This window comes from Pseudopipra pipra, chromosome 2 (assembly GCF_036250125.1).
Source record: "Pseudopipra pipra isolate bDixPip1 chromosome 2, bDixPip1.hap1, whole genome shotgun sequence".
NCBI lineage: Eukaryota > Metazoa > Chordata > Aves > Passeriformes > Pipridae > Pseudopipra > Pseudopipra pipra.
In genome coordinates, this window is record NC_087550.1 from 9,291,639 (window position 1) to 9,319,291 (window position 27,653).

Consider the following 27,653-nt stretch of genomic DNA (forward strand, 5'->3'; position numbering starts at 1 on the left):
TCAGAAAACTCAATTTTATCTGAGAGAAATAACAGAAAAAAATTACATTTTCACAATTTTCTATGAAAATGTATGTTCATACATATAAATACATTGTCATACATATATATACACAAGCATGTGTGGATTTATATGTATATGTAAGTCAGAATACATCCCTCAGGTTACATTTGCTACATCACTGCTTCGTTGAAATTCAGGAAATGGTTTACAGCACTGCTGACCTTACATGATTAGTTCTGAAAGGTTTATTTCTTTGTCACACTGATTTGTGGCAATCACCTTGCTGCTCTGAAGTCATGAATCTCTGTAGGCATTATAGCATGCCTATCTATATACTGGTATGCTATCAGAAACAGTGATGATCATTTATACTGGTGTGAAGAGACAGGGAATGCTTAGGAGACATTTAGGAGTTCATTGTTCTCTGTTCAGATATTTATGACGATGATTAGAGATAAAAAATAAAAATTACATTTACATATTTATGAGCATTTTTATGCAATATCTTCATTTCGATTAAAATGCCATAAATATCCCTGCATTGCTATAATGCAAGCCAGAAATCTAACTACAATGCACTTGGTTTTATCTTTCTCCTAAAAACTTTCTAAATTAAAGCAATGAACAAAATACAGCATGAGCAGTGCTGATTGATAAAAACAATGAAAATAGCCTGCCCTTAGGTGCAATTACAAAATTGTAAAGAACTAATCTATCATCCGATAAGACCTAAAGATATTTTTCTGTGTTTTGAGAGGCAGGAACAACCTTGTGGGAAATGCGTGGGCTGCAGAACCATGCAATACAAATTGAAGAGTGCAGGCAGAAACTCACCTCTAGCTTTGTTCTTTGTAGCAGCCACTGGAAGCAAGGAAAAGATTGCACAAGAAGAAGAGAACAAAGATAGATTAGACAGAAGTTTGAGCAGGTAAGAACACAGAGAAACTTTATCACTATCGATTCAAAGCTAACAAACACAGTTTCTAGGATTATTTGACCTATTTATTGGAGACACTGCAGTGCTATGAGATAGTTCAGATCTATGATTCTGTCAGAAACCCTGTGTTGAAAACTTAGAAAATATATCAGAACACGCACTCAAAAAGCACGTAGAGGAGAGCAGAAAAATCATGGACCATTAATCACAAGCAGGTGAGAACATATGTACACACATTTGTGAATTCTAAAACTTACAGCATGATTTGCCTGGCCAAAAGTGCATTCTGAAGTACCTAAATCTTACGTCATTCCCTTGCTCCTATTTCTTGAAACACCAGTGCAAACAAACATTGGTTAAACTGCAGACACTCCAATGATTTATAATCTATGTTATATGATCACTGTTTTTCTTCATTGAAGCCTGTATCTTTGGATTGTTCTTGCACCGATGGAGCGCGCAAAGCAAAAGGGGCAGACAATATTTTAATGAACAGTGATCAGTGTTCAAACTCAGAGAAAAAGGGAGAGACTCCAAAGCCTTCCTTGAGTATCCTGAAATCGCACAGTTTCATGCTATTAACTGTGTATGCCCAACAAGGTAAGAAAAACATGAGTACAGCTTAAAATGTTCCACTAACCTCTGCCCTACCACCAAAATAAATAGAACCATTATTTTCTGTTTTCTGAGGCTCATAGATAATGCTGTTGATAATCAGGACCCAAAGTTAGAATGGAATCACTCTGTTAGCTAAATTACACAAAAAAGTACTATCCACAACTCTCTAAACTATCAAGTGCACTCTGAAAAGGCTTTCATTCAAGAGCATCTCCAGGAAAAAAAGGTACCTCAGAAAAGAAACCCAAGGTAATTCCTCTTATGCTGGCCCTTCTTGTAAGACAACTACATTAACAAGTCAAAGGCAACTACACTTGTGATCAAAAGGCACAAAGGAAAAGGAGAAAGACCCAATTCCCCATCTGCTCTATTTGCTTCTCTTGTTCATACCTAGCGGAGTTTGTTTAGTTGGTTGGTTTGGTTATGGTTTTGTTTAGTTTTTTATTTTGTTTCGTTTGTTTTATTTTGGTTTGGTTTGGGCTTTTTTGGTCTGCTGTTTTACCAATCAGTCTTTACTAAGACAAAAAAGGAGACATAGCAGCGAAGGCCAATTTGCCATCTATATGAAGAAATTGCTGGAAAACTGAGACATTTAACAAAAAACGTCGGTTTTCCAGATATTAATTTTTTTTCTACACTGATCCCTCCTTTGCTTCCAGGTGCACCATGCCCAATTGGCATAATTCTCCTGGCAGTGAAAACAAAACAAAAAAAGCAGTCTCATGATGTCTACACTCAGCATTACTCCATGAAACAGTTCTGCTTTGGGAGGTGCAATGAGTGCAGATGCTCCTGCAGAGCTCTTTCCATAAGGCTATTTAACCAGACATATTCACCTGCAAAACTGCCTGTAAATCTTACATATGCTAAAAATTGCTTGTGCAGTAAACAAAATTAATGGTGCCGTTCTAATTTCACAAGAAGTGAACGGTTTCTCCTTCATGCAAATATAAGTCGATAATGAATGCACCGAGTTCATCAACCTGTTCATTTTCTCACGCTTTCCCCTTCTTTTTCAGTCCTAAGAATTACATCCACGTGTGAATGCATTATCACTTCTAGTCAGATTACTCATATAAACTCAACAAAGGTCTGGAGGAAATACTATCTCCCCTTCCCCACATGAAATTTAAAAGCAACAGGAGACTTTATACTTACTTAATCTCAATAAAAAAGATGTATGAGTGAGTGTGGATATGTAAATATGTACATTAAAATACATATGTACTTGAATTCTTCAGAATAAATAAATATACACACATATGCATATGGAAACGATATAATCTGTGTATGGGTACATATATATATGTATATTAGAAGAATCCATGCATTCTATGATTAGACAGCTTTATTTTGAAGCATGTACACTAGACAGAGCATTATTACCTATCATGTATCAGTAAATAAAGAAAAGATATAAATGAGATTGTACATTATAATTGGAAGTAGGGCAGGTTACTAGGCTTGTTAGGCCAATTATAACTCTCTGCAAATCCACTAATAGAGGACTAGATGACAGTAACCTTCTTAAAAATGTCATGTTCGATACTTGTAAGTTTTTCCACCGACAGCACGGTCCAATTACAAGTCAATTCATAAAGTTCAAATGGCACAACAGCCAAATTAGCTGAAAATGGTCTTTCAAAATATAATTCTGCCTACTGCAGGCAACTAGCTGGAGCTGTGTCCATCAACAACCCATCTTTTTGATACCTAGCAAGAGGGAAAATTCCCTTTCACCGGTATCACTGAGGTAGGTATTTCTCTTTCCAAAAGGAAAAAAAAAAAAAAAATCTCTCTTCCCTCTTTACTCTCCTTGTCATTCTGTGTAAAGAGAATACAACTTTCAGCTATATCCATTATGTTTGAAAATTTTTATCTACTTATCATCCTTAGATGAAAAGTCATAGAAGACAAGCACAGATAAATGTTTCAAACGAGCATCAGCAAGACTGAAATTTAGCAGAGGGAAGATGAGATCTTGGTCAGAGCACCAGATGTGGGATAACTCAGCTTTTTATGCCACTAAAATCAGTGACAAAAGACCTGTGGGTTTTAACAAATAATGTTACAGTCAAAGGACCCACTTCTGCTCAGCAAGGCAGTTGATTTCTCTGCATTTCCCATAACACATTCTCTTTTTCCCCACCTAGACCTCCTTGCTTGCTGATTAAAGAGACAAAGTCTTCAAGGCAGTGAGTCTCTCCTCAAGGTAGCAGACTCGTAGGACATTGATTTGAAATTTCTGTAGCACAAGTAAAATGGTTTAGGACTGGCCATTTTGGGGTACAATGTAACCTAAAAACTAGGATTTGCTGTATATGGCTGGCACATGCTTTATTTGGCTAAATGAACAAGACAATCAGCAAACTGATAAAAAGGAAGGGCAATGACTTCTGGTACTTCTGTATGTTCAGGGATTTCTGTAAAAACCATTTATGAGGGTTTTTTTCCTTAGTTGCTCTGTCTTGTCTTTCTTAGGAAATTGATTCTGGACATGGAGGCATACTACAGAAAAGTGTGAACAATGACCTTTGTTGGAATTTAAGGAAAATTTTAAAGACCGGAGAAGAAAGAAAGACAAAGTGGGAAGAAAGACCATATTTTCAGAAGTCAAGTTGAAAGGCATGACAGAGCTACCAGATTTCTAGGTAAGGCTGAGAAATAAATCTACTTTCTCTATCAAGATTAAACAGCACTGCATTTTCTGAAGGCTCTTCTGGTCACGGAATATGTAAAACAAAAAGGTTGGAAAAGTCTGTAGGGCGAGGGGATCACAGAACAGCAAGAAGTCAAGGACAGAGATCTCAGGGGAGTCCACTATGAGAGATCCAGAAAGGAGAGGACAACCGTGCCAGGTGCTCAGTCGTGGCAGTTAATTTTCACAGAACTAAGGCTTTTAGGGCATTTTCAAATCAGAAAAGCAATTCTGTTGTAGCTGTGCTGCTGAAACAATGTTTTTTAAAAATCACTGCCTGAACATAAAAAGCTAGATTCAAATTTCAAAACCCCTAATATACCCTTGCTTTCAAATATCAATAATATATTGTGCTTTATTTTCTGTGATATATCTTTCTGACTTCTTGCTTTTTGTATGCCAACAATTGTTAAATTACATTCTTTGATAAATGGTGGCTACAAGTTGTTCAATCTTTTCTCCACACTCAGCTGTCTCTACAGTGTTCAATTTTGTGGACATTTTTAGACAGATTTGATATAGCATTTATTTTATTTTTCTCTTATATGTGATTTATTATTCAATCTGGGGTTTTGTCTTCTGTCTTTGGAAAAAACTGCATCTTTCCAATTACTTCAATAGCGCAATAAAAATAAAAAAGGGAAAAAATATTTCCCCCTGATATCCAGCTTACCTAACCTTTTATTTCAAAAGGAGAAAGAAAAAGGAAAGCAAAAGGTTTGAGGTCAGTCTTGTTTTCATTTCACCTATTCCATGCACTAAGAATGCAGACAGAGGAAAAACCAGTCTAAGATCTAAATGTTATAATGACTGTATTCAAGAAAAGAAACAATATGAAAGTCACATTGCACATAATGTCACATAAAGCACATTGCATTGATTTTCTCCTGAATACAGCAATGCACATTTCCAGCAAATCTGGAGGTCCTCTCATCTTCAATAAAAAATTAAGACATCAACAGTCTACAGAATGGATGCATTTAGTTATCTGTATTTTTGCTCCAGTCTTAAAACCTTTTGTGATCATGGAACGTGAAAAATGATCAGAGAAGCAGCATACAGAAATACCTCCCACCCCCACAGAAAATCACAAACACCCACACAACCCTGCTCCCCAACACACCCAATATATAATGCATATAATGCAGATTTTCGGTTTTCCGAAAAAAGGTCATTATTTTTACACTACCTAAATTTAGAATTTTCTCTTTAGTTTTAGGGTGATGATGACAAGAACATTTTTTTTTTCCCTTTGAGTAGACTGATGGATTATCACTGATCATTTAGGTCACCTAAATGCCAACTCTAATTCTCTGACTGGAAAAGCTCCTTTGTGTGACAGAAGGCTTAGTAGGATCATTTTCTCCAGAAAATAATGCAAATTATTAGGTTGCCACAGACTAGAGACCTATTCAAAGCAAGGATACCAGTGCTATAATTCATCATGCTTTTCCCCCTCTTTTTCAAAACCAACATTTTCCAAAAGCCACTGAAGGAAAAAGAAACCACTACCATCACCTGAAATTCTTGGTGGGAATTTTGAGTCTCCTACATTCAGGAAGACATCGCTGCCAAGACTTAGAAGAGTGGTTGACAGATGACAGAGAAATCTGGGATGTTAGGAGTTCTTCTAGCTTTGGATACAGTATAAAAACCCTAGATACAATGTCACAGATAAATTTGTTTACTTCTGGTTTTCTAATCTCTCATACGATAGCATTTATTGCTACACCTTTGCATTTTATACTGAATATTCTTTTTTATACATAAGTTCTGCACACTCTTCTCATGGAGGTTTCTAAAACATCAGTTAGTGACATTTGCAGATATAATCAGAATCCAGATACTCCTAGACAAGCTTTCCTCTCTGTATTTACATAACCATTAAAAATCTGTGCAGTCGTGCACATGTAATTAAATGGAATCAAAACATGTGACCTTCTATTATTCTATTTATTCTGTGTTCTCTCTTTGCATCATTCTAACCACAACACAAGTTCCTAAAACGACATCAGCTAATTTCTCTCAGAAAGAGATAAATTTCACTTACTAAACTCATTGACTGATCTTCAAAAAACCAAGAACTTTTTTGGTTCTGAGAATTTAACACATTTTTTCCCTCAGGGTTCAAGAGAAAAATTACAAATGAAGTGAAATGCAACAACAATATGTGATTTTGCCATGACAAAAATTGAGGGTTTTTTTAATCACAGTTGTAACATTAAATGTATAAAATATAATGTATATTGAATATATGGTATATAGTAGGGATTATGTGTGTATATAGTAATTTGTAATAATTTTTCCTCTTAGAACATAAAATACAGTCTTGAAGACAGAACTGAAAAAGGGACAAAAGTGCTAATTTGGAAGGGTTTATGAAGAGGTCAGCTACTGCATCCTCTGGGCTTGAAGCATCATGAGTTGTCTTTGGACCTCTCCTAACAGATTGACAAACATATTGTTAAAATATGTGCTGATGGGGACTTCAAAAGCTCTCCAGGTAATCTCTTTTAGTGCACAGTTGTCCTCTTAATGGTGAATTGTTTTGCTGACATACAACCTAACCATCCCATGTAGGAGATTAGCTCAATTACTTGAACCTTCTCATAACTTCCATGAGTAGAAACAATAGAACACAAACTTCTTTAATGTAACCCTTTGCAAATTAGAATTTTTAACTCTTCTGTGCCTAAAAAATCACATTCTTCCACTTCCTTAATATAATGTTTTTCAGCTTCCACTTTATTGTCTTCCTCAGTTTTAAAACTGACGAGATTATCACATGCAGCGACTTGTATTATGTGGCACTAATCACAAAATATTGAAAAACACGCAGCTCCATTTTCTTTCTGAAAAGTAGACTATAAATACAGTAATTTTGTTCTCAATACTCATTACAGTTGGCATGATGGAGATCAGCAGAAGCATCTTATAATCCAAACATCACTAGAGTTCAGGGTTCCAGCTGTAGCTGATCCACATCAGCAGCTGGAAACACGTCACACTATATGACTGTATAGTGAAAATAGAAGATGAGTATAATCATGCCCTAAAGGCTCCTCTTAAAGGCATGGAGATAACATGATTTGCCTGTCCCAAAATGCCAACTTTGTGCATGTTATAATACAACTGGACACGTAACTTCTATAAGCAATGCAAGTTGCAAGTAAGCAATTTTATCCTAAGCTGGGTTTCCATAAATCATCACAGAAATTTCACTTGCAGATAAATAATACAGTTGATAAACAAGAGTAAATACAATTTTTATATTCTGTTTTATCAAGGTAACAATGTTTTAAGAAGTCTGGAGTTGCAGAATAAAGAACTCTGCAAGGCCATAAGCGTGGTTCTGTCGGGCAAGTACTCAGTTTTGTTTTGCACATATTCTGAAATATAAAAATATATTTGAAAAACTTTGATATTTATTCATCATCTCAGACAAGCTATCAGAATCGTGCATCACACTGAAGGTGCACGCACACATACTTGCCCAACTTCTGTGTGTGTCAGGTCTCCAGCACAAATAGAAAGGAAAAGATCCTACTTGGAAACACTTAGCAAACTATTTATCCACAAATTGGCTGTCATCGTGTGACTGTGACCAGGCAGAAGCAGCTGTAAAGCAGCAAGCTTGGGTTTCTTTTCACATCTGCAGATCAATCCATGAAAAACACCTCAAACTATGCCCTGTCCATTTTTCTCAACCCAGGAGCAACCTGTGACATTCTCGTCTCAGGTCAGGTTGTTTTTTTTTTTTTTGCTAATGTATATTCTATCTGACACTATTACAAACAGAAATTTCCTCAATCTGCTGTGCTTACATACATCAGTTTCTAGTCACAGTCCACAGGTCTGATAACCCACAAAGGGCTAATGGTTCCTGTATTTGAAAACAGACAATCTGCATGAAATCAAAAATATTGTAATCCACAGCAAGGAGCTCGGTAGACAAACAGACAGGGTTCTCCTCATGTTACCTCTACTTACAATTAAATCATCTACTATAAGCTTTAAGAAAGTTTTGAAAAGGTTTGTAATTGCATGATACTTTCCCTATTATTTATTTTTCTCTTTTTTTTTAAGTATCACAGCCCTTGGTATCTCTATATAAGAAGTGTTACATCACAATCATAATAGATCATCCCTATGAAATGCTTTCTTAATAAGGTTAAACTATGTATTAAGGGCCACTGGGGCAGCAGCAATTGAAACATGTGGAAAGCAGCACATATTTGAAAGGACAGAGAATTAAAACCTTAAACAGAAAAATAAGATTATTTTTTTTAAATCCCCAAATATTATCAGTTCATACTTTTCCAGATATTGACAGACAAACTTGGGTAACTGGCGATAGTGATGAAAAAAAAATACCATAGTAAATTCAGTGCAGAGCTCAAACACTTGGATTTTCTTAGGTTTAAGTGAACATCAGTACCTATGTTCTAAACCTAAGCACTTCTTCAGCTGGAGAATGGGAATTTCAGGTGTAATAGCAAACCAACCACAGTATTTTGTTAAGACCCCCAAATACCAAAATAAAGCTTACACCAAAATAGTACTATCTCACTCAAACAATTCAGCTTCAAACACATTTATTCTCAGAAACATGGTAGGAAGACACATGACATTCCATATGATTTATTTATAGGATCTATCCCAGTTTGGATAATGGGGAACTCAAGGCAAATCTTTCAGCCTTATCATATGGCTACCAGAGAAGTAATATTAAAAAACAACTAGGAGTTCAAGGAACAAGGGTAAACTAAAGGGAAAAAAAATATTAAGAATGTGTACTGTGCCCAAAGTTCAAATATTTGACTGCAATTTATCATCTGCTATTCATAATCATATAAAAAAAATAAAAGGCTAACTCCTATTTTTTTCTTTATATCTGACTTTACAACTAAGGACTCCAGTGTTGGAAACAGAAAGGACTCAGTGCCACTCCATGTTGTCAGCCAACATCAAATTTGATGCCTACTAGTGCTGTTAAGGTGAAAAGCTGCCTTGGCAAGACTTACTAAATAATACTTCTTTTTGTAGCTTGGGTGAGACACATAAATGAGGAACTATTTTTATATGAATGCACTGTCCAGAGATAAATTTCATCCTTACTATCAATTTTTTTTGATCTTACACCATCTTTCACTGTATATCTGAAACTTTACCTCACTATATGCATTAATTTAACAATCTAGTCGTACTAAAAAGAACAATTTCATTTCCTGTATATAGTTCTAATCTTCTGCTGTGGTTTTAAATATATTTATGTGTTGAACATGCAAACAAATACAGTTAAAATAATCAGGTATCCTAGAACTTTCCCACAGTTGCAAGAAACAGAACTGCAAATTCACAAATTGAAGCAACTCACAATTCTAGACTAAAGATTTTACATCCACCCCCACTCTCTTCTTGTATAAAGAAACACAATCCAATAATTCTATATGAGATTAAGACTGGAGGGATGAATACCCAGAATCTACAATCATGTACCCAGATATTCAGAATTTGTAAACTCATAAAACGGCCACTAAGTTTCTCAGGCAGGAAAGAAAGCAATATTAAATTTAGAATTTAAAACACTGTTTAAAAGGCTTAAAAATGAAAGTTTCAAAAAAGCCATAATTGTTTCAAATGTTATACTCTTTATACTGCCATAAGCCCCATTTTTGTTTGATCTGAGCATTAAATGCACTTCTATTCCTCCTTGAATTATATTGCAACTGTACTGAAATCATTTTTAGGCAAGATTAATTTAAAAATTTATCTACGTTTATAGCAGCTGTCATTAGTCCTGGCTCTCCATATCACACACAGGTTACTACATGCAATCATAGGCCTAAAGTGTTGGCATTTAAAAAGCTGGAAGCACTGTCTGTGGAGGAATATTCAATCTGGAAGCTTTTTGCAGCAATGAAATTAAAAAAAAAAAATTGTTACTGGGCACTAAGCTGATGGGCTGAAAAGCTCTGCTTAGGTGGTCGGCAATCATAATTAGAAAATTACATTGATATTAAAACTCTCTTTAGATTGCATTCCATCTGAATGAGTTTCAGAAGGGGTGGTTCACACCTTGCCAGACTAACCAGACCATCCACAAACTGCTGACACGAGCTGTTGACGTGGTTTGTCACAGCTTTGTTCTGCACTGGGGCCTTTTACCATGTGCCCTTTAGCTGTACATGTTGGCCATCCCTCAAAACCAGACCAGATACATTTCCTGAACATCTCTGTTCTGTCTCAGAGTCATCAAAATAAGGACTTATAGAACATCTTTAGCAGGGTGTGTAGACACAGTAAAAGTCAGCACATGCACCTGGCAAACAGACACACTGACGGTGGTACATGGATCACTGTAGAGGCAGCACCAAACAAAAGCTCCTGAGTGACTGCCAGAAATAGGTGAAGCAAGGGAAACAACATTCTGCAAGTTCTGCCACTTTGGTGGCATGAAAAGGAGAAGGCTGAAGAATCATGGTTCGTAGGTAGCACAGGATCTTTAAAAACTGAGCCTAGGAGAGGTAGCAAGTTCACATATATAAGGATTAACTGAAAATTTTAGATGACAAAAGAAGTTCTTCAAAGTCAGCAAGAAAAATTAAAAAAAAGAACAGTGAGGTAAAAAAGATTAAGGCAGAGAGAAGGGGGGAAAAAAAGCCAAGGGTAATTGAAAAGAAGGGGAGAAATTAAACTCAAAATCAAGATCAGGCAGCTCAGAGAACCAAATGTGTATGAGACATACTACTAGAGAAATCTCAAAATTTTGAACTCCAGTTATCTGCACTTTCAGATAACATTCCAATATTGAGTAAGTATAAGAGGGACAGGGGCACTCTGTGCTGGGTCAGGAACTGGCTGATGGTCAGGCCCAGAGAGTGGTGGGGAACGGGGCTGCATCCAGTTGGGATCCGGTCACCGGTGGTGTCCCCCAGGGATCAGTGTTGGGCCCAGTCCTGTTTAATGTCTTTATTGATGATCTGGATGAGGCGATCGAGTCCAACATTAGCAAATTTGCAGATGACACCAAATTGGAGGGGAGTGTCGATCAGCTGGAAGGCAGGAGGGCTCTGCAGAGGGACCTGGACAAGCTGGAGAGTTGGGCTGATTCCAACGGGATGAGGTTCAACAAGGCCAAGTGCCAACTCCTGCACTTTGGCCACAACAACCCCCTGCAGCGCTACAGGCTGGGGACAGAGTGGCTGGAGAGCAGCCAGGCAGGAAGGGAGTTGGGAGTTTGGATTGACAGGAAGCTGAACATGAGCCAGCAGTGTGCCCAGGTGGCCAAGAAGGCCAATGGATCCTGGCCTGGATCAGGAACAGTGTGGCCAACAAGTCCAGGGAAGTGATTCTGCTCCTGTACTCAGTCCTGATGAGGCCACCCCTGGAGTGCTGTATCCAGTTCTGGGCCCCTCAGTTCAGGAAGAATATTGAGGGGCTGGAGCAGGTCCAGAGAAGAGCAACGAGGCTGGGGAAGGGACTGGAGCACAAGTCCTGTGAGGAGAGACTGAGGGAGCTGGGGTTGTTCAGCGTGGAGAAGAGGAGGCTCAGGGGAGACCTCATCACTCTCTACAACTCCCTGACAGGAGGTTGTAGCCAGGTGGGTGTCGATCTCTTCTCCCAGGAACCAGTAGTAGGACAAGAGGGTTTGATCTTAAACTGTGCCAGGGGAGGTTTAGGTTGAATATTAGGAAGAAATTTTTTCCAGAGAGAGTAATCAGCCATTGGAATGGGCTGCCCAGGGAAGTGGTGGATTCTCCATCCCTGGAGGTTTTTAAGATGAGACTGGATGTGGCATCAGTGCCATGGTCTGGGAACCATGGCAGGGTTGGATCAAGGGTTGGACTTGACAATCTTGGAGGTCTTTTCCAATCTGGTCAATTCTATGATTCTATACAGCATGTAAAGAGATTGGCTTGACTGTAAATGAATATTTAACATAATAACACAACTGGAAAGTCTTCATATCTTATGAATAATTACTTCCTTACTATCATTATGATAGTCTCTGCCTGTGCTCCTTCCTTCTAACACTGCAACAAGGTTGTTGCATTACTCACCTTAAAAAAAACAAACAACTCCCCTTTCTTATATATGGAATATAAGCACTTTTCTTGCACTTTTAGTTTCTCATTTATTTTTCCTTTCACTTCAGTAAAAATACTCCCTGTATTCAAAATAATGTAAATGTATACCTATTTTTATATAGAATATATGAATATGATATATGTAATATTTTATATTATATATATTGTTACTATATTGTCTTAATCTATTTTCTATATAAGATAGTCATAGTCTATGTTATATAAATTTATTAATTCAATATCCCTCATTTTATATAATATATAAACCCATATATAATTATATATTATATTGTATATAAATATATATTAGATATAATATATATAATAACATCAATTATTATATTCTATAAAAGAGTATAAAGCAATCTATGTATGATATTTAAAGTGTGTGTTTCTACACATATATTACAGCCTGTAAAATATAATGCATTTGGGTACATTTGGACAACAATGAATGAAATCAAGTTAAGAGTAATGCATACAGTCAATTGAAGAATGAAAGATGATATAAGTCTCATGAAACACTTTAGAGAAACTTTTGAATAATATCACTTTAGGAAATTAAAGTCACTAAGTATAGTCAGAGTGACTATTTACAGACAATTATGTGATTCTTGGGGTAATCCTCTCAATTATGACTTATGAAGTAAAATATTCTTACTACTCCTACAATGATAAACATGTTATGATAAAGAAATGATTTGTACATTTCTGAACCCTACAGTAACTGCATGTTGACTCTTCATAGCCTTTTGATGCATAATGCAGGTTTTATAATGTCCTGGAAGAACATATACCAGACAAATTATTGCTCAAGGTATTCCTCAATAATGCAGCCTGGAACCCTCCTGAAAAACAAGCAACTCCCCCCAAAAAAGAGATCCCCTGCACCCCCTGGACACCAAACTAGTCTGCAAGGCAACTAAACAAGTTACCATCGAGTATTTCAAATTCATTCCTTCACATCTCTGCCAACATGCATCTTCTAGACAACATTATTACACAATTACAATGGCCTAAAGAAGAAAACAAACCTCCTGTATAGCAGAATGGTGCTTATATATAGTGTTTTGCTTTAATCACTGCTGGAAATGGAGGAAATGTCTTGAAATACCACCTGTTTGTAGCACAAACACTGTGCAATAGAAGATACTGGGCAGAAGAAGGCAGAAAGGAGGGCGGTGTTGCTATTTTTGTTTGGCTCTCAGTACACAGCCCAAAGAGATCTGTAGTTCAGTGAAGGAGCACAGAACAAACTCCAGCTGTGAACACGTGCCCTGCAAGAGCCAACCAGGTCCCTAGCAACTAACTGCGTGGCTCAGCAAATTATGCAGATGTGTTCTTGCCTTGGACACCTCTTGGAGGCTGCCAAAGCAGAGGGTAATAACAGAGCATCCACATTCTTATCCGAGGAAACCAAAGGAACATTTCAGGACCATCCCTGAGAGGTTTGCACATGCACCTCTTTCATATTCAGCACAGTTCTTGCAAATTAGAAGAAGTTTGCACATGCAGTCAGTCACAGAGTATATAGCAACTGGCAACACAACTATGACTGCTCCTCCTTAAAAACCTCATAAGCCTTTCCTTCAAAGAGATTTATGAATAATGGGAACTAAATAATTCATGGCACTGCAGATCCAGCCCAAATAGCCTCTTCCTTTTTAAGGTTTCAGTTTGTAGATGTGTGATCAAAAGCCTTCATCAGTCATGATAGTGGCATTTGTACTCAGTCCAAACAAGCCGTATTTGCATCTGAATGTTTTTCATTGAAATGAAAGACGTAATATGCGAGCCAAGTTCCAACTAAAAGGCGTTTTATGCTATTTAAATTCAGTCAAATTAAAGGCTGAATGCAACCTAAAAGGTCTACTCTCAGAACAGTAATTTGACACATCATAAATAAGACGCGTGTTTCTGTTACAGTGCCTCAGCACTTGTCTGAGAATTTTACACAGCATCTCAACAGTGTTGCCTCTCGAGGAATAAGAGAGAAAAGTCTCACATCTAAAGTAAAAAGGTAAACAGAAACCTAATGCACTGGCAGGTTTAACTTATTTTTTACACAGTTACATGAAACGACAGAATTATTTAGGTTGGAAAAGATGTTTGAGATCATTAAGTCCAAACTTTAAAATGAAGCAGGTAAAAGCAGTTGCTCCATGAAGGCAACACTAACATGAAAGAAATTGCCACCACATGTTTAAGCAAATAGATGCACACCTTGTACATCAAACTCTTGCCCTGTTTGATTAATCCTATTGATTAGTAAAGTGAGGATCATTCTTTGCCATGACCATTGCTCAGATTTACTCCTACACTGAGAAGTACCACAGGTCCCTCAAAAAATAACAAACAGAAGAAACCAGTCCATAAAGGTCTCAACTGTAGAAGGTGGTGCAGGAATTTCACGTCATAAAAGGATAAAAGTAGTAGGATTAGATTAAAATTCTTGTTCTTGCCAAGGGGAAATAAATACAACCCTCATAAATTGAGGTCAACACTAATTTTAAACAGACTGTTAAGAACCTAAAATGCCCTTTTCTTATGAACCTTAGTGGGGATAAACAAGATAATTCTTTATAATTTTCATGGGGGTTTACTGTAAATCCCTTACTTTTTCCTTTTTTTTTTTAATTTTAAATTTTGTGAGAAAGTCTTCCTATTGTACTTAGCAATGACCTGAGCTGATGAAAGAAGGAAATTAGATATTATGTATGATCCCATATTGAAACACGTCACAGGTCAGTATTTTTATTTCAAGTCCATCTAGGTTGGTTTTGTGTGTGTGTGTTTTGCTGGCTTTTGTGATTTTAAAAAAAATAAACCAAACACATTAGTTTGTTTTGCAGAGATCAGAACCTCATTAATTAGTTATCCAAAGTATATTATATCGAGGTTTTAATTTTAAAGTCCTTAAATTTAATTTAGTAATTAGTATATGCACCATACCTGAGAGACACTACGATGATCCCAATGACACTCATATTAATTCACATACAACTCATTTAAATATTTAAGGAGTGCATGATTTCAAGGTATTTCACTGATTTTGAAACAGAAAGAAGAGTTTATGTGAACAAATGGTAATAAAAAGAAGAGGAATGTACTCTAGGACTCAAGGCTACTCCACAGCTCCTCTACAGACCTCTCAGGAAAACAACAGGGAATGGTTTGTGTCAGACTAGCACAACACAGCACCAACACCCTGAATGCTAATGAGTAAAGCCAAGGAATAATGCTGGAGCACCATATATTGGAAGATGACACTGATGAGGGCAGATGTAGAAAAATGATTATCAACTTCAGACCCCTAGAGCAGCATGAATGAAATCACATCCTTGTGTTCTGGGAAATAAAACAGGCAACTTGAATATAAATAAAGGCAGCCTTTAATTATCTAAAAGTAAATTGGGAGCAGCCCACGATAATTCAGAAGTGGTGTTATTATAGAACACAATGCAGAGTTAATTCAGAAATCAGTTTGTTCAAAAGCATCAACAGCTGGGTTTAATAATAGACACAATGAATCAGAAATGAAGAAAAGCTTGAGACAGAAGATTATTGAGCAATTTCAATCATATTATTAGATTTACAACTAAACAGTGGCAAAGAACCTGTACAGTAGAATTACTTAAGTAAAGGGAAACAATAATTTGGATTGATGAGCTGCAAGAGTGTCAAAAAATGGACTTTTACAACATTATTTTGTCCTGTTGTGTTTCAGAGATGTTTTTATGCTTTTACCACGGCAAAAGGTAACTCACATTCCTTCACTATTTTTAAAATAAAATAAAAGCTTTCTTGACAGAAGACCAATATATGATTTGAATGAAAAAAATGCTTTAACACTAAAAAAGGTTTTAATTATACAATGCTATCTTCTAATAATTCTATTCATACTCAATAAGATTTCCTTCTGCAAATTCTCTTGTGGTTTTTACAATTTTATAGTTTAGGCATATGATGCTTAAATTTCATTGCAATTGGGAAAGCATGGAAAGGGCACAATCAGACTATCAAATGACTAAAGCCACTACCACTGGCAAAGCAAAAATAGTGTCTGACTGCAAATTTAGTTAGAATGACTGGATAATTTATTAACAAAATTATAAAATTGAACTTGGTAAAACACATGGTGAAATTTTACATATAAAAAGGAAATATGCAAAACAAATGCTGTAGTGCCATAACTTGTTCTGCATACACCAGAAATTAACAGCTTTAAGTTTTTTTTATTTGTTTTGTCTGCTTTTTTAAGGGAAGACAATAAGGCTGTGTTGTTCAGGCAAATCCCAGCAACTTTTATATCTTTCTAGTTAGCCAGCTAAGCAGTAACCTTTTCAGCTAAAATTACACTTTTAAAAATGTTCTCTTGTACATATAGATTTCAATTGTCATCTTGGTTGAACTGGTAAGTGACATTCTGTGAAGAGGCAAGTAATAATAAGGTGAAAACAAACATTATTATTTTGAATATATACATCAGGTCTGCCTAACAGAAAAGGTAAACTATAAAAATCCCTAAACCAGGTTTGATGACATTGCTCTGAAGTCAGAGAATGGATCAAGACAGACACGGCACCATGACACGCTGCCTGCTAAGAAATATTTATCTCTCCGTGAGAGAGATAAAATATTTCTTGTTTCTCTTCTCATTTCATTACAAAGCCTGGCCTACGCTGCAGCAGCCACAGTGCTCTGTGGTAGTGCACAAAAGTGAGCTTGAAAATATCCACCTTTGGTTCTGTTGTCAGCTGGTTCACGCCAGAACCAGCTGATTGCAAAGCCTCCCTTGGAGAACCACAGAAATACTCGGTTAAACTGTCAACCAGCACACCAACAGTAAAATGTATTCTCATATATGCAGTTATTTTAGTACTGATTCCCAGTAAGAACAAAAGCAGCTCTAGGATGAAAAGCATATCATTGAAAAGACGATGCTTCACAGTACAATTTCTGAAACCTACATAAACATTAGAAGACGACTTTATTTTATTCCCTCTTCCTTCTCTCTCTGTTTTCACCCACAATAGAAGTATGCATACAGAAAGAGAGACTACTGTGGTATTTTCTTTGGTTAACCATTATTTTGACAAGTTCAGTTCATAACAATACTTTCAAGAAGAGAAACAAAACAGCTGCTACAGTCAGCACATTGTCTGCTAAGCAATACTGAGAAGCAAGTCCTCTAAGATGAACATTGTCTAAAACTATGACTTCAAATTAGATTATCTTCAAAGAAACAAAAAGAATGTTGACAAAAAAAGTCACTCTATGTAAAACACTGGTATTAAATCTGTGAGAAGTTGTCAACCAGAGAGTAACAAGTATAAATGTTTTGGCTCTAGAACAACTTACTGCAAACATACAAGTGCTAAAAAGCCCTGTTAGACTCGATATTTTTTTATTCTGCATTTCTAATGAAGGAACTAGGAACAGAAGTATCATTTGTGCTTAGGCAACACTACATGACCTTCCATAATTCGTCATATGATAAATAATCCCAAAGATATTTTCACTACCAAGTATTGCTCTTCCTAAGTTGAAATATGTAACATACAGATAAAGTATGTCCCAATGACAGTCTATCAGAAAACTTGTGGGAGGCAGTGAACTAATCCCTTTACAATGAACATATGAATATACACATTTATTTGTTTAAAATTAACTTTTTAGTCAACATAGGTTTTCCTTCTAAGATTCAGACATTTTGTTTCCTTTAATGACAGAAATCTTCTATTCCTTCTTGTTTTGTCTTCTAAGGAAAAAAACCACAAAACAGTCTTTCAATTAATTTTATATGGCTTTCAATCAGAACTGCAATCTGACATTCAAAGAGGGAGGGAGAGAAGGAAAAAGTTTTGGCCTGTGCAGCATAAACAAATGAAAAATATTTTAAGAAAAAGGTATGCATGTAAGAAACAATCCAGGTTAAAAATAAGTCTAACACCCACTGAATATAACAGGGATATTTCTACTGACTTTACTAGGCTATGAATCAAGCAATAATTATACCAGTAGATTACTGAAAGAAAAATAACTGTGATTTAGGAAAAATAAATGGAAAAAAGGAAGCAACCCTAGAATAATCTATATAATCTGATATCAACCTTGGCTAGGTGAAATTGCATTTTTCAGCATCCTGTAATGCAGCAATTATCAGAAGTCACATGTACATATTATTATATACTTATCAGCTAAGATGGATGGTTATTGTACATTGCAAACTACTGATAAAATAAATTAACCAGGAAATTTTATCAGGGAGAATATTCACGGCCAATAAAAACAATTTCTTCAAAAGACTTGCTACCTAAAATGATGACTGAGACAATAAGATCCAGGAATCAACATGCAACCAACACTGTCACAGCAAACAGCTACCTCATGAAGTTACTCCAATAAGAAAAAAATAATATAATGTAAAGTTGAGAAGCAGAGCAAAGAGCCATAAGATGGTCTGTCTCCTGGCAGGTATCATGTGTGGTTGATCTGTTGTTCACACCAGTGTGTTGAAAATCACTTCAACTAAAGGGAACCACTAGGAAGGTGATCACTGGCTGTCAGTGCCATGATTTTACTCCCAAAACTGTCACATGCCATTTCATACTTTCACCCTAAAATTCAGAGATGTACTGAGAAGCAGCATGTAGCTTTATCAGTTTCTAAGTTTCTAAAAGCTGAGTAGTTCATTCAAGTAGAGAAAACTATTTGTCATTCTAGATTTTTAGAAGAGGTAAAGCACCCACTCCTGAGGAACACAGGGTCTTTTATACAGATATAATTATATGTGAAAAAGACAGATGAAGGTCCTCTTCAAGCTTAATGCCACACTGAGTAAACAGTCATCAAAAGTCCATGAAAAACTGCCTTAACAATAATCCCAGGTAATTTAAAACCACAAATCTCAAAGCACTGGAGAAGACATTAAGGAGATAGAAGTATAATAGTAACAAAGAGAATTAAATAGCAGAAGATAATCATCTTGACATCATACTTTTTTTTTTAACATTAAGCCTTTCTATTCTGGGACCATTTTGAATTAAGTGACCATAAATCTAGAGTGCATATTCCTCTCCTCTGTCCAGCCACCAACCACTTGTGCCCCCCCTCTTCTTTTATGCCAGTACATTTCAAACTACTGGGAGAGTCTGATGGAGGAGCTGATACAGCTGGAACTAATTTCTTTGCATTGTTGCTGTGGATTCATTGGACTCAGTTCTCCTATAACTGTTATATACTTCACCCTCATAAAAAGCCTCTCCTCGCATCTTTAATCTGAAAATACTATATAACATGTATTACAGTTAATATCAGGAACAATAAATAGCTATCAGATATAATCTACACCTTGTCTTGTAAATACAAATTGATGCTAACAGGAGAAACCCAAATGAAAACAGCACATAACTTGAAATTTTCAGCATCCACAGACAGGAGATATTTAAGCTGATGTTAATTGACTCAGTGAATTTGCCAAATCTGATTGAAGGTTAACTTTAAAGTTTTAGCTTTAGAAGAACATACTTCTGAAAGATGATAAAGACAGTATCAGAAATACAGCAACTAATCATAAGATTACTCTCATTTATAGGTTAATTGTGTATTTAACTTCGGACTGAAATGTTCCAAGGAGAAGGTAAGGGTCTGGGGGGTACAGGGGGATGAAGCCCACCTAATAAATGCAGTCAGTCATTTAATTTATCAACTGGGAATAAAGCATAAAAAAATAATGAAGGGCATAGTGAAACTATCCACTTTCTTTTGAACTTCATTCCCTGAGTGTGAAAAATCTGCTTCTATGAAATCATGCTAAACTTTCAACTGCAAAAAGGAGCCAATTTCCAAGGCAGTGTTTAATTAATTTATGGAGTTACTGCTGTGAAAGTTCATTGAGACAAATATTAAGGCTGTTTTTTAAAAGGGTTGGATAATTTTCTGATGATAAACAACAGTGGCAGCTTTGTAAGCAAAGACAATGATGTAAGAGTAATTAAATCTCAAGCTTCAGGGTATAAATAGAATCCGTCTGCCCCAAGTACAGCATGAACTATTATTAATAACATTTTTTTCATGCCTTAAATGTAAACTCTTAAAGGAGCTGTGGTTTTTGGCCACTTGTTAACCTGTTTGCCACTGCCAAGGGCAGCACATGGGACTACAGAAATCCATGGGCTGACTCAGTATGGAAGTGCTTGTGTTTCCATGAAGTGTCACACCACCACAAGATAAATAAATACAGAACTAAATCTTGTTCCAGCTACCCACCACAAACACCCTTCATCTAATCTAACTCCCGACCACTGCACCATCACCAGTATCAACCGCACAATGCCAAGTCATTCGCAACAAATAAAAGTGAAGATGACAAATTGGCTAATACAAGGAAACCAGACTACAAGAATACTACATCTTCCAACTATCTTTTTGAAATTCCTACACAATTGTTTATTTATTGACAGTGGAGCTGAGAAGAGAGCAGAGAAAGTACATTAGGCAAAAAAGGTGTTGGAAAACATGAAAAATGTACATTGCATCCTATCGGATACTTAATTGCTAAAAAGAATTACAACTTTTTAAAATGTATTTGGGCACAGGCAGTGCAACTTATATGCATTATTTCCTGCTGTAATATTTCTAAAACTTCTGTGCCAAAAATTTTCAAAAAACTAAAACTTTAGGAAACATGAATAAGAGCATTGATGTGGCAAAAAAAGTTAAAATAAAATAAGAAGGAGGACAAGCGGAAGGAAGCACATATATGTGGAAAGTCATATAAAATTGTGCAAAATTGGACTGTCCTTTCATTATCCACATATTGAACAGAAAAATTAATGGCTCCAGACAACACATCTCAAAACACTTCATGCTAAGTCTATTATGAAGACAAGAAAAGCCCACAAAGTTTATTAGCATGTCCTTATTTATAAACAACAGAAGAAAAGCTTCAGAATTTTATCAAAGAAAGATGATGTCAAATAGATTTACATCGTGATCACTTTTAGGCACCTATTTTCACACACACCATATATATATATATATATATATATATATATATATATATACACAAAAAAAAATTAAAATAGTAAGAGTAGTTTAGCAGTGTTGCTTTAAACCACTAAAGCCTATACCTGCCCAAAAATGGCAAACACCACTTCTAAAGGAAACAGGGAGTGAAATAACATGAAGCCAATGAAGGAGGTTAAGTACAGGATCGTGTCGTATTTCCCAATGAGAATTTTTCATACATTGCACTACAATAACTCTGAGCCTGCAAAGAACTGCGACCCAAGGGCAGCTGACCTTCACCTGAAATCCAGGGGCTGCATTAACCATTCTCTCCCCATCGCCGCCGGTAAGGCATCCATTATTAAGGAGTCAAAGCTGAAAATCCCTGGCTACTGAGATGTCACTGGGATTTGTCCAAGAGGCTGCTTCTTTCTTCCCAATTACTGCCCAGAGCAGCCAGGAGAAGCCGAGCTGCACCGCCGGCTGCCCCGGCTCACTTAGAGAGCAAGGGCATGAGATTCCTCAACCTCTGGCACTCCTCTGCTCTCACTGACAAGTGACAGCAGCAACACTGACTATAAACAGGTTGCAGAACCCCTATAACAAGGACCTGAGTAAATGCATTTCAAGTTAGATTCAATATTCTCCCGTGCCCCCAGGCTTTCAGAAGTTGCCATCTGCAGCCACATCAGTACAATGTGCCTTTCTGAGTTACTCTGCCTGCAGTTTCTACACTGTACGAATACAAGTTGTATCTATATTCAGAGTTCACATAGGAAAAAAAAAAACAAAAACACATGAAAACCAAAAATACCACCTTCTTCCTGAGGAATTTTCACCTCAACTATAGAAATGAGACGAAATTAGAAAACTAAACTGAGAGCTTTTCTGAATGAGTTCCTTCTATTTTTCACTCCTGAATTCAAACTTATCCACAGCAACGACAAAAAATATAAACCCCCACCTCTCTCCCTGTTAAAAGCTTTGTTTTAATAATGACAGACTTAGTTAAAATAGATTAATAGTCACCCTATCCATGTGAGCTTAAGAGTGACCTTCAGAATTAACAGAGCCAGGATTATAGAAGACAGTTCAACAGATACCCAGATTCAGAGCTTTGTTCAGTCCATTCACTTGACTGCAACTCATGAACTTGGTCAAAGCATTTTTGTTATAGCAGCTGATTGTTTCATTTTATTCTAGGGAGTGCAAATGATTTTTTAAATGCAGAAAAAACCCATACGGACACCTATTTTTAGTGTTTAATTTTTTATACCTCTGACAACAGCTGCACAACTGAACATGTTTCGATCAGGGATTTAGACCAGATGACTCCAGAGGTTTATCCCAATCTAAACTGTTCTATGACTCTGATTGAGTTCCTGTTGGAAGACGACAGGAAGACAACTTGTTCCTGTTGGAAGACAACAGGAAGACAACTTGTTGTTTGAGGCAAAATCTTTTATTAAATCCATTTGTAGACATGGAAAAAAGTAACCTGAATTTACCATTAAAAAAAACCCCAACAAACCAAACCAAAGCAAAAAAAAAAAAAAACCCAAACAAAAAAACCCAAATAAACAAATGACCAAAAAACAAAACCCCAGAAAATACAAGTGGATTAGTAAAGAGGGGTTAGCTCAGAGTTTCCACTCTTGCTGTTCCAAAGGCTGAGAGGGCTATAAAAAAAATAGCTAGTGTGCAATCAGCAGTGTGGTAGAATATCCAGCCTGTGCTGTGGCTCAGCAGAAAACACTGTCATCCATTCATTTTCACCTCAGCTTTGTAACTCTTTGCAAAATCTTAGCATTACTCCTCTCTTGCACCAAGTGAGACTGCAGACCTGCCAGCTTCCAGCCTGGCACTGTAACACCCAGGGCTAGGAAGATGCTCACTGGCCAAGAGCATTGGAATTACCCCTGCTGGTTTTCTTTAAGAAGCTGTACATATATGCCATGGTAGAATCCTCTGAAGAGCAGGAAGCTAGGCACTCCAGGCAATCCTCCCCTCAGAAACATCATTATGAGGTCTGCTCTCGCAGCAGATGGAAAACTTTCTCCATGAGGGTAGTCAAACACTGGGACAGAAACTGAAGAACTTCAGTTTCTTGGACCCACTCAAAACTTGTTCAGTGAAGGCCCACCCAACTTCAGAATTGTTCAGGATCTTGATCATATGACCTCCAGAGGACCCTTCCAGCCTAAGTTACTCCATGGTTAGCTCCATCAAAAATCACTAATTTTACTTGCAATGAGTTCATCTTCAAGTCTGTGGTTCTAAACTTCAGCTTGGGTATTTTATTATTAATGATATGTTGGGTATGTCAAAAGACTAATAGGACTTCTGACCTATTATATCTCACTCTACAGTTACAGTTCTTCTAACGTTTATTCAGCGTCCTGATCTGCGAACATTTAGAGGAAAAAATCTAAAGCCATCCCTGAATTATATTAGGAATTAAAGATATTATTCTTTGTGGAATTAAGATTTGAATAAGCACAGAACCTGAGGTCTGGCTACGTACAAAAGAATTTTTCCCCCCCCTCTGGTTGCAAATTAAGAATTTTTATAACCTTCCCTCTTGCAGTACAAACAGGTTATTAGACAGAAAATACACAGTTTCAGTAGACTAGAAAGAACAGTATTAGCTCCATAAAATTGTAAATATGTTCTCATAGTTAGAATTTTTAAATTGTTTGTTCATTTACATGATATTGTAAGCTAGTTTATGTTAAAGGTGATTAACAGTACCAAGCAAATGCTAGGGCATCCCAAACCCAAGAGTCTGGCAATCTGAAAACCCAAGAAACTAGAATAGTCTTGCAGTGCCTTTACCATCAAACTATTCCTCAGAGTATCAAAGTACAGAATTGTGCTAACAAGCCATTTGGGATATTGGCAATGGAGAATTCTGCTAGAAAGATGGTAAAACTTAGCCAGGAAAGCTCTACAGCATACAGAGACCTGAAACAGTAACATTGCATGATGCAGTAAATGACAAACAAGGCAAACACCGACCAAGTTTACCTACTTTCCCTGCTGTAACAGTAAAAACTCCATTATACTTTCACCACAGAATATATTCTCCACTGTTTCAAACACCAGACTAGCTCAGGCACACACAGAGACCAGACTGCTCATTCCATATCAAGACTCAGCAAGAGCCCAGAACACAACACTGTTTAACAGTACCTTTTATTAGCAATTTTGTAAGATGGTATGATCATCATCAAATCATACCATAGCATACGTAGCACAGACTACTCAAGTATTTTTTAGTATTGTTGTCAATGCATTTACTAAAATACATCAATGTACTTAATTTCCATAGCCATTTACAAGGTGTGTGGTATGGAATATGTCATGAATTCTCTCCCTTTTGCTCCATTTCTCTAAAAAATACGCCTTTCTAGCATGTTCTCTCTCAAGTTCCTGACCTTCACGGCTGCAAATTGTATATTGCATCCCATCACATGTTAGATTACAGGTGTTAAGATTGTTTTAGTTGCAATTACGTGGAAAGACAAACAAACAAAAAAGTTGCAGTTTTAAAGGAGTTTATAACAGCAAGAACAAAAAGATCGATATCTTACATTTGAGGTTATTAAATTTCTACTGAAGATCCTATTCATCAAAAACATCTACACATGTAGTCTCCCCCATTTTTAATCTCTTAAGACACGCACATGAGAAAGTCAGAAAATCAAAGAAAAACATTCCTGCAAATGGTTATGGGTGGCAGCTTAACTCTAATATAGATTAAGCACCAAGAATATACTGGAATGTGACAGAAAAGTCTCCTGGCTCCAGGAATCGATGCAAGATGAATCTGCTGAGGCTTTTCTCTTCAGGTTGGGGAACTGCACTGCTGTGTGTCAAGACAGGTTTCCAGCTGTGCCATGGGAAGGGAGCACTGCTGTGTGCATTACAAAGCCACTGGACAACCAGCACTGAGCCCACCCCACATGTTCTGCTTCGCCCTTGTCCTGCTTCTCACACATCCTACCAAAAACGTGTCTCAGTCAGCAGAAAAGAGGAGGAAGTCTTTGGTTAGGCTTCCTCTCTGCCCCGTGTCTTCCTCCATTAATTTATTACAGAATCTCTTAAAATCGGGGAATAAGGGTCTCACTGGGGTTACAGGTCTTGCTGCATTTAACATTACACAAACTCTGGCCCACAGAGTCCTTGTCCAGAGAACTGCTGAAGCTGCTGGACAAGAGAACCAAGCCAGAGAGAAAGTTGTGTAGGCACATGTTGTATGGCATTACAAGAAAGGAGGGGAATGTATGACTGGAATAACGAAAAAGGTATTTTTGAGGGAAAAAAAAAAAAGGAGAGAAAACCAGCAGAGGATTGATACAAATTAAAGCAGGAAAAGGACACAAGAAGAGGAAAACAGGACGAAAGAACAGGTTCAAAAGAAAGCAGGATAAACGTGGCTATTCTGGTAAATCAATTAGAATAAAAAAACAACAAACAAAAACAAACAAACATGACAAAAAAAGAGCCTCAATGGCATCCAGATTCAACAGTGACAAAACAAATAAGAGCAAAACACCCTCACATCTTTAATGAAATCCTTGACTTGTCTAGAAGCTCCCTTCATGCTCAAACAGCTGTCCCCCTACCTGTGCTGTGAGAAGTGTGAGACTGAATCAAGAGAGGCTTAAAGTCTTCTCTTTGTTCTTCTTGGGAGGACAAGAGAAGGGTAGAAAACAGAGTTCAGAGCAATATGAAATAAATTTCCAGACAGCTTTTATTTAGCTTCCTGACAATATCTTCAGCTCTTATCAGAGGAAGCCAGGGTAGTATCAAAACATGGAATCACCAATCATCTGTTCGAATATGACCTTTTCTGTGTGTTATTGCAGTGGTTTGGACATATTGCACAAATTAACTCACTGAACAGGGGTCACCACATTCTTGAAAATCCTAAGAAATTGTGTAAAAATAATGAGTACAAGTGTAAGTGATGGTGAATTTCATATTTTCTAAGTCTGTTTTTACCAGACCAGTGTGTTAGGCCTAAAATCCATCATAGCTGGCATGCATTTGGTTACTTAGGCTGCTACTACAAAATTATCAAAAGCAACAGACACTAATCTGCCCTTTCTTTATTGAAATTCTTAGGCAGCTTTTCATGTATTATTTTATCTTTTTTCTTCCCCTCTGCCTGAAAGAGGAATGTTGAGTAGAAACCGGGGAAAACTCAGGAAACAAGTGTCTGTTTTAACTCCATAACAAATTGTTTCCTGTGGGAGTGATCTAACCAGCTATTATTTTAAAGAAATACTATTATATTGCTAAGAAATAATATAATAAAGCTATGCAGTAAACACCATAAGTGAGCACAAAACTCCAAGGATAGATTAGCAAGAACAATTCCTACATTTACTGGGGAACAAGCAAATGACTGACCACCATCACCTCTTTGGGAGGGGAAAGAGGCCAGTAGAGTCTTACACTGCAAACAGAACTGCACCAACACATCCCAGGTGTGCTCAGAAGGAAGAATAAACTCCTGAAGAATACTCTCTTTTTCTGCTCATTTAAAAAAATATCCTGTTAAAGAAAGGTAGAAGTGTTTTTGTGACTTAACTTATACTTCCTGAGAAACGTTTTCTTCAGTTTTAGTCAATGTGCAACTCATTTTGGGCAGATCGGGAATAATTTTCAGCCCATGCAAGTTATTTTTTTCCAACATGATACTTATTCTTAATTAAAAAACCCAAACAAATGAAAAAAACTTTCCCAAATGTTTAAAAGCAAGGAGGAGGGAAGGATATTGTTCCAGTTCAACTAAAACTAATGTTTGTTTGTTTGTTTTTCCTGAGATAAACCTTCACAGTTCTTTTGCTGTAGCAAAAAGCTTTACATCACTCGGGAGCTTTAATAGCCCCATAATGACCAGAATCCATGGGAACAGATGTGGAATTTTATTGAGTCAAAATTATTAATGTTGACAGCAGCAGCATTCTCTTACACATGGCACTGCAACCTGTACTCAGTGGCATCTCTGCAACCTCCTGTCAAGTTAAGAGCCCGAGGAAACACCTCCTTGTAAAGGCCTACATAGGTGCACCCTTAGTTTAGACAAAAATCACTAGTCCTGGGATTAGGAACTGTTAAATATAAGCAAACCACCCTTTTGTTGGTCAGCCCAGAGGTTAAAAATCAATACATGCATGAATAAACTTTAAGACTTTTTCCAAGTAGCACATAATAGGGACAAAAGAAAAAGTACGCTTGTTCCAGAAATGCACAGCACTTTATATGGATTTTTAATTTAAATATT

General features: G+C 36.8%; 1 protein-coding gene across 3 annotated transcripts in view; it reads right to left on the reverse strand.

The window, feature by feature from the left end:
* CADM2 (cell adhesion molecule 2) overlaps positions 1–27,653 on the reverse strand; it is a 610,491-nt gene that overhangs the window by 214,082 nt on the left and 368,756 nt on the right. For 2 of the 3 annotated variants that reach the window (XM_064643962.1, XM_064643960.1), the window contains exon 2: positions 838–864. The exons of the other annotated variant lie outside the window; for it this stretch is intronic. In XM_064643962.1, the coding sequence (XP_064500032.1) occupies positions 838–864 (27 nt within the window). The remainder of the gene's footprint in view (positions 1–837; positions 865–27,653) is intronic. 3 annotated transcript variants of the gene reach the window in all.